Source organism: Equus quagga, chromosome 9, assembly GCF_021613505.1.
Source record: "Equus quagga isolate Etosha38 chromosome 9, UCLA_HA_Equagga_1.0, whole genome shotgun sequence".
NCBI lineage: Eukaryota > Metazoa > Chordata > Mammalia > Perissodactyla > Equidae > Equus > Equus quagga.
Genome location: NC_060275.1, coordinates 67201337 through 67209138, shown reverse-complemented (window position 1 = coordinate 67209138; position 7802 = coordinate 67201337). Strand labels below are relative to the sequence as shown.

Here is a 7802-nt window from a genome sequence, read left to right as displayed (position 1 = left end):
CTCAGGTTCAGAAAGAGCCCCTCCTGGCAAATGTGTGAGGGGTGGGCTCCTCTAGCTAGAGGTGGCAGACCCAGGGGACTCACCCATTGGGTGGCAACTGGACCCTCACACTCCCTCCCTCCTGGATTCCGGGACCCTGTGATACAGCGACAGTCATCGTAATCTAACCATCACTGCCGTTGCTGCGGTGGTCTCAGGGGGAGACAGAAGCCCCAGGCTGGAGATCAGGGCGGTTGGGCAGGCAGGAAGCATTCTGAGCCAGCGCCCGGGATCAAGCCCCATTAAACGCCCATTAGTAATTCACCTCTCTCAGCCTCCTGCAGCCCCCTCTCTGCCCAGCCGTCTTCCATTTCCTGGCGACACGCACTGAGCACCTACTGTGTGCAGGCCCTGCACCCACCAAAGTGACAGATGTGCTCCTGCCCGTGGACCTCCCTCAGGTGGAGAGGAACCTGACTCTCATTAAGGGCAGAAGGCAGCAGTGATCTGGAGGGTTAGGGCCACCCTTGACGAGAGAATGAGGCCACATTCCCCACTGTCCACCTCTGTCTCTGTCTGTCGTCTCCTGTGTCTCTCCCCGTCTCTCTGTCTCGGGGTCTGGGCCTCTTCCCTGTCCTTAACCCCCTCCCCACTCGGCTCTCCCCTCCCCCCCCGCCGCGAAGGCCGGCAGGGGGCGCTGCGGGGCGGCCTCGGGGCCCGGGGAGGCGGGGCGGGCGGCGGCCGCGTCGGGACCGGCCGCGATGGGACCGGAGGCGGCGCGGGCGGCGGCGGCGGCGCAGACAAAGGCGCGGGCGGTGCGGAGGGCGGCGCGGAGGGCGCGGGCCCCGGAGCCAGCGAGCGAGCGGGGCGCCGGGCTGCGGGGAGTCGGCGCCGGGGGCCCACCCGACTCGCGCCCGGACACTCGCGGGGCGCCGAGCTGGCAGGGTGAGCCGGGCCAGCCGAGCCTGCGCGGGGGCGCGGGGACCCTGAGGTTCTCGGGCCGGGGGGAGGGCGGGGGGGTCCCTGAAGTTCCGGACACAGAGGCTGGGGGCGGCTCGGCGAGCCCCGAAGTTCAGAGCTTCAGGGGGCGCGGGGGCCCCGAAGTTCCGGAGTCGGGGTCGGGGAGGGGACCGTGCGAGGGGTTCCCAAAGTTCCGGGCCCGGCGTTGGAGGAAGCTGCGAAGGTGTCTCCGAAGTTCTGAATCTGGGAGGCGGGGGCGGCACGAGGGCACCCCGAAATTCCCGACTTGGAGATGGAAGGGTGGCAGGGGGTCCCCGAAGTTTAGGAGTCGGGGACGGCGCGGAGGATCCTCGAAGTTCTGGACCTGGGGTTGGAGGAGACAGATAATGTGTCCCCGAAGTTCTGGACCTGGAGTCGGGGTGCGTCGCGGGGATCTTGGAAGTTCCAGGGTCGGGGGCTGCACTTCCTGAAGTTGGGGTACGCGCAGGGCGCCCCTCTCCTGACGCCGGTGGGGACTCAATCCTGACTGAATGTCAGGCCCCCGGGACTGGGGCGCATGGGGTGGGGCTTCGCCCCCGCACGCGATTGGGGACCCCCGGCACCGGGCGGGGTCGGGCCCTCCGGGAGCCCCGCCGCACCCGAAGCGCATGACTAGCTGGTGAGTAACTTTCCCCAAACGCCGCAAGTCGCGGCAGGAGCGTCCGTGCCGCCGGAAAGGCCTGAGTTCCTGGGACCCAGGACCCACCCCCAACCCCGCCGAAGCTGCCGCCCCACCCCCGCCCAGGGGCTCGGGTTTCAGACCCTGTGACCGGGACAGCAGCTGCCCAGGACAGGGCTGGGCCGGGGCCTCCCTTCCCCCGCTTTGCCTCCCCCTCCCCGAGGTCCCTCCTGGACCTAGGGTCCCACCCAGCCCCCATGGTGTCGAGACTGAGTGGTGACGGGCGTCTAGAGTGGGCACCAGGGTGGACCTATGTGGCTACATCTTGTCTTTTGAACTAGTCTGGAGGCGTCCTGGGCATTTGGACTTTGTCTCCAAGGTGTGCCTCTGCCCCAGATTGGAGGCTGAGGGGTCTCTCCGTGGGTCCACTGGGGGACTGGTTTCCCACTTGGTGCCTGGCCAGGCCCCACTTTTTGACGGAGGCGCTGGTTTGGGGAGTGATGGGTGAATGCGGCAGAAAGTAGGAGCTGGCCTTGGCCTCCTCTGCCCAGCTCCGAGACTGAGGGGGCTTCTCTGGGGTCCAGTGACCAGGATGAGGAGAGGTTTGCCTGGGGTGTCAGGGGCCCCCTGGCTCCTGCCCAGGGTGTGGGGCTGCCTCCAGATGGAGAGACACGGGGTCTTTACGTTCTGAGTGAGCGACTAACTCCTTCACCCTTTTCATTGAAGTTCTATGAATGGTGCTCCTGGTGGTGGGTCTTGAGGTCGGACTTGCATGGCCTCCCTCAGCCTGGCCTGTGGGGGACACTCACAGGCCCCCTCTCCCTCCAGAGGCGAAACCAGGAGCTTCTGCCATCCCTCTGGCTGCCCCTTGGAACCCAGCTCAACCTGACCAATGTCCACAGCCAGGTGAGCCCCCGCCTCTACCTGCTGGGCCCTGAGCCCCCTAGGTGGCGCCCGGCCCCACTGAGCACCCTCTCCCTGTGCAGGGAGCAGCCCATCTTCAGCACACGGGCGCATGTGTTCCAGATCGACCCGGCCACCAAGCGGAACTGGATCCCGGCGGGCAAGCACGCGCTCACCGTCTCCTACTTCTATGATGCCACCCGCAATGTCTACCGAATCATCAGCATCGGGGGTGCCAAGGTCCCGGCAGGGCCTGGGTGGGGCGGCAGGTGCCAGGGGTCCCGTGACAGGCTTGGGTATGGTCGCTACCTTGCTGTGTGCCAGGGGGAGCCCTGACCCTTTCTGGGCCTTATCTCTTCCTCCTGAAATAGTTCAGAGCGAGGACCTCCAAGGTGCTGATGCAAAGTGATACCCCAGGGGGGTTCATGTTCATTATTACCAGTCCCATCGACCTTGAACTTTGCTCCCCCCTCCCCAGGCCATCATCAACAGCACTGTCACCCCCAACATGACCTTTACCAAAACCTCCCAGAAGTTTGGGCAGTGGGCAGACAGTCGTGCCAACACTGTCTACGGCCTGGGTTTTGCTTCTGAGCAGCATCTGACCCAGGTGGGTCTCGGGGGTGTGTGGTGGGAGGGACAGGGCTGTGCCTGGGTCTTCTCCTGAATGCACTGGGGACTCTAGGAAGGGGCTGGGCCTCCATCTTCCCACCTGCAGAATGGGCATAGAGAATCAGACAAGCCAGAAGCCCCTTCCCCGCTCCCTGGTTCACGTCTCAGCTCTGCTGGCCACCTGCTCCATCTCAGGACACACCCTGCCCTCTCTGGGTGCCTGGGCTGGGCTGGGCGCTTCCCCACACACCCTGGCACTCCCTCCGCCATCGCCCCACCCTGTGTCCTCTCTAGACTTCGCTATGTCTCACCCACTGTCTCCCTGTGTGGCTGGCGCTCTGAGTCCTGCTGAGGTCATGATGATTTTCTTCTTTTCTCCTAGAAACTTTAGTTTTCTTTTCCCATTGGGGTCTTGAGTTGATTTCTGTGAGTGGTATAAGATAGGAATGCTTTTTCCCTTGTGGGTATTCGTTGCTCTTGGGCCATTTTTTGAAAAGGCCATTTCCCCCCAGTTTGCACAAAAAAGTGGTTGGATGTCTGTGAATATTTTCTTTAAAAAATTATTTTCCAACGAAGGAAATTTACTTTAAAATGAAAAAAACTGTCTCCTGCCCTACCTGGAACTGGAGTGGGTGGTAGACATAAACATCAGTGTGACAGAAATGAGGATCGGGTGTCACTTTCTCACTGGCTGTGGTGCCGCTCGGGCTCCGAGCCCACACCCTGCCTTCCCTCCATCCCAGAGGGGTGTTCACAGCATGCAGGCCTTCCAGACGGAGCAGCGCCCAGCTGGGGCCCTCCTTGCTGGAATAGCCTGACTGAGAGGAAAAGGGATCTCTTTCTCAAGGTGGCTCGATGTCATGCACCTCTGTGGACATCCCATCCTGACACTGATACCACTCTGCTCATTGGGGCGTCATTTTCCAAAGCTTCTTCCCATTTTTCCGGTTCATGAGAGGAGAAGATGCGCACAGTTCCTAAAGTTGCTTCCAAAGTGACAGTGCGGGATGGGGGTGTCCTGGGGGGGCCCTCGGGAAGGAGGCTGGGGGTTTGCTGACTGTCTGTTCCTGCCCCCCCTTCCTCAGTTTGCTGAGAAGTTCCAGGAAGTGAAGGAAGCAGCGAGGTTGGCCCGGGAGAAATCTCAGGATGGGGGGGAGCTCACCAGTCCGGCCCTGGGGCTCCCAGCCCACCAGGTCAGCACTCCCTGTCCCGTGGCGCCAGGCACTCAGCTGATATTGGGGGGTCCAGATGCTGTGCCAGTGCCCAGGACCAAATGCTCACAAATGACAATGTAAAACTAGACCCATGGCAGGGACTATGGAGGAGGGCGGGGGGGCTGTGGGAGCGTGTCATAGACGGTCTGGTGCGGCCTTGTGTCAGGGAAGGCCAGAAGACCAGCCTAGATGGTGGAATAGAGACCTGGAAGTTGAAATGGCTGAGTAGAGGGCTGAGTGAAGAACTGGCCCTGGGCGTTCTCTTCCATTCATGTATTCAGCATAATTGATTGACCACCGTCTGTGTGCCAGGCCCAGGGCTGGGCACAGGGCTTACAGAGATGAAAAAGTAGGCTGGCCCCTGCCCTCAGGGCTCCTGGTCTAGGCAGTGAGGTGGGTTCATAAAGAATTCAGCTGGTGGAAAGGGCTTCCCATCAGTATCTTAAGTGGATATTGACATGCGGCCCCAGGAAAGGGCACTGATGTTGGGGGATAGCAGGGGGGTGTCAGATTGCTCCCCCTTTGCAGATTTCAACTATCACAGTGGGTTCAGACCAAACTACATCAGGTTGGCTCCTGGGGGGTGGTGAGAGGAGAAGCAGACAAGGGGGGCAGAGCCTGAAACTCCGGCCCAGGGGCCATGGGGAGCCATGGAGGGTGGATGAGGAGGTGAGGGGCACACTCGGATCCCAGTGCCTTGGAGGACCTCCCTGTCCTCAGTCAGGACCCCGCTAACATCAGCCCTGACCCCCAACCGTGACCTAACTGGTTCTTGACTGAAGCCACTCCCACCGTGACCCCACTTCTGCCCACACCCTTAGGTGCCCCCTAGCCCCCTCGTCAGTGCCAACGGCCCCGGGGACGAGAAACTGTTCCGCAGCCAGAGCGCGGACGTCCCCGGCCCGGCAGAGCGAGAGCGGCTCAAGAAGATGCTGTCCGAGGGGTGAGGGGGGTAGGGCGGGGCAGGACGGAGGGCGGGGGAGGGGCTGCTGAGGAGCCGCCGGGGTGGCACGGGCGGCGGATCTGCCTGGGGACCCGAGCCCCGGGAAGGGGAGGAGGCTGACCCCGTGGCTGACCACGTCCCCAAGGGCCGGCCCCACCGCGCCTTCCGACTGTCACCCTGAGCTGGGACCGTGCGTCTGCTGGGACCCCGCCCCGGCAGCACCCCGCGTCCCCGGGGCCGCCCACCCCTGGCCCCGCGCTCTCCCGACCCCGCCCCCCGCCGACCGTCGCGTCCCCGCAGCTCGGTGGGCGAGGTGCAGTGGGAGGCCGAGTTCTTCGCGCTGCAGGACAGCAACAACAAGTTGGCGGGCGCCCTGCGAGAGGCCAACGCGGCCGCCGCCCAGTGGAGGCAGCAGCTGGAGGCCCAGCGTGCAGAGGCCGAGCGGCTGCGGCAGCGGGTGAGGAGACCCGGCCTTCGCTGAGCCCCAGGTGGCCCTGGCCACAACGTGCCGGCACGTCCTCTGTGTCCTGAGTTCACCGACTGGCTGTGTGATCTCAGCCGGTCACTTTCCTGAGCCTCAGTTTCTTGCTCTGTGACATGGGTCTGAAATAATGCCAGCCTCAGAGGGTTGTCAGACCCTGAAGTCCTACCTGCCAGCGGTGGGGTGGTGGTCCCAACTGGAGGGGGTGAGTGAACAGGAGGCTGATTGCCCAGGAGTCAGGAGAGTGCAGGCTGGGGTGTCAGGTGCTGACCTTACTGTCTACACAGGTGGCTGAGCTGGAGGCCCAGGCAGCCACCGAGCCACCCTCAGGCAGCGAGAAGGAGGGGCCAGGCCAATCATTGGAGCAGCTGGAGGCCCTGGTGCAAACCAAGGACCAGGTGAGCACTGAGTGTGTGAGCGTGTCTGTAAGGGAGCTGGGACCCCCGGAACAGACCTTGGGAACTCTTCTCTTCCAGGAGATTCAGACACTGAAGAGCCAGACCAGTGGGCCCCGTGAGGCCCCGGACGCCACCGAGCGCGAGGAGACACAGCAGAAGGTGCAGGTGGGTGTGGTTGCCATGGGGTGGGGTGACCGCGCATGGGCAGCCAGGCCTGGGTGTGGGACAGACCTGGGATCGTCCCTTCCTGGCGGGTCCTGGGCACCTATATGACTCCCTGAACCTCAGTTTCTTCACCTATAAACGGGGTTGGAAAGATACCTGCTTAAGGTTGGGAAGGATTGGGAAGACTAGGTGCATGGAAGGTCTGAGGCACAGCAGGAGGTTGTAAGCTGTGGTTGTTAGTACGATGTTTCATAGCCATCCATTCATTCAACGAGCAATATTTGAGTCCCCGCTGAATCTGCATACTTGACCCCATCAAGTCTTCACACCTCCTCAGCCTGAGGTCAGGAGCCTGCATTTGAACCCAGGTCTGACTGGCCTGGCTTTTGCTGAAGATTTTATCTGAGAAACAATCGTGGGGCATGTGCTGTGAGTCCAGCAGGTGGAGATGTTAAATGATCTGGTGTGCCCAAAAGTGTCCAGGTGAGAGAGAAGTTGAGGAAATGTTCCTTATTGTCTCCTCAGTAGAGTGCACAGCATGTGCAAAGGCCCTGAGGTGGGGCGCAAGTCAGTGTGTTCAAGGAACCGCAAGGAGGCTGGTGAGGCTAAGTTGGGATGACCAAGGAAAGGAGGGAGAGGGTGTGGATTTCATTTCAGCCTGATGGCTCACAGGAGTTTTTTGAGCAGAAGAGGGATGTGATTAGTACTATGCTATTCAGATTGGCCAGGGGGCTGGGGAATGTCTTGGGCAGAGGTGTCAGGGAGGAGGCCTGGAGACAGAAGGGGCTTGGCCCAGAGTGGAAACTGTGGGGATGGCACTCAGACGCTGGACGCCCCAGGCAGCGTTGGTGACCCTTCAGACTTTGGGGCCCCCAACTCTGCCCACCCTCTCCCTGTTGCAGGACCTGGAGACCCGCAACGCAGAGCTGGAGCACCAGCTGCGGGCAATGGAGCGAAGCCTGGAGGAGGCACGGGCCGAGCGGGAGCGGGCGCGGGCCGAGGTGGGCCGGGCTGCACAGCTGCTGGACGTCAGGCTGTTCGAGCTGAGCGAGCTGCGAGAGGGCCTGGCCCGCCTGGCCGAGGGTGCGCCCTGAGCTGGGTGCTGGCCCCGTGGAGCCGGGCCGTGGGAGCTGGTGTTCCGCGAACGATTCCCGCCTGGGGTGCGGGCCGGGCCGCCGGCGGCACAGTGGGCCATTCGCCCTGGCAGGGACCGGGGGTGGACTCAGCCGGGAGGGCCTGGCCACGGCGCCCCAGCTGGCCCTGGCCACTCACGGCTCAGGGGCTGTTTTTGAGCTTTCCATTGTGTAGAATTTCTAGAATCCCCGGGGCGCGTGCTGGTGCCCAGATTACATTTGTAAGCGTGGCTGTGTGCGTGTGGTGTGTGGGCCCCTACCTACTCTCTTGGGTGCCCCTGAGCCGCCATCAATCCCTGTAGGGCTGGGCAAGCCACTTGCAGGTGAGGGGAGTGAGGCTGAGAGAGCCTGAGGGG

At 62.7% G+C, this 7802-nt stretch overlaps 1 protein-coding gene across 5 annotated transcripts; it reads left to right on the top strand.

The window, feature by feature from the left end:
• The first annotated feature begins 740 nt into the window (after positions 1-740).
• On the top strand, positions 741-7676 carry HOMER3 (homer scaffold protein 3). Of its 5 annotated transcripts, none has more exons than XM_046670863.1 (10): positions 741-924; positions 2324-2503; positions 2584-2740; positions 2979-3110; positions 4198-4305; positions 5148-5269; positions 5570-5726; positions 6038-6148; positions 6227-6313; positions 7216-7676. In XM_046670863.1, the coding sequence occupies exons 2-10, from the start codon at positions 2490-2492 to the stop codon at positions 7405-7407; spliced, it is 1080 nt and encodes a 359-aa protein (XP_046526819.1). In that variant the 5' UTR covers positions 741-924; positions 2324-2489; the 3' UTR covers positions 7408-7676. The 5 variants fall into 5 exon arrangements, with proteins under 5 accessions (XP_046526819.1, XP_046526818.1, XP_046526816.1 ...); XM_046670862.1 differs by having other exon boundaries at positions 742-924; positions 2426-2503; XM_046670860.1 differs by lacking the exon at positions 741-924 and adding an exon at positions 961-1358 and having other exon boundaries at positions 2624-2740.
• Positions 7677-7802: the final 126 nt, after the last annotated feature.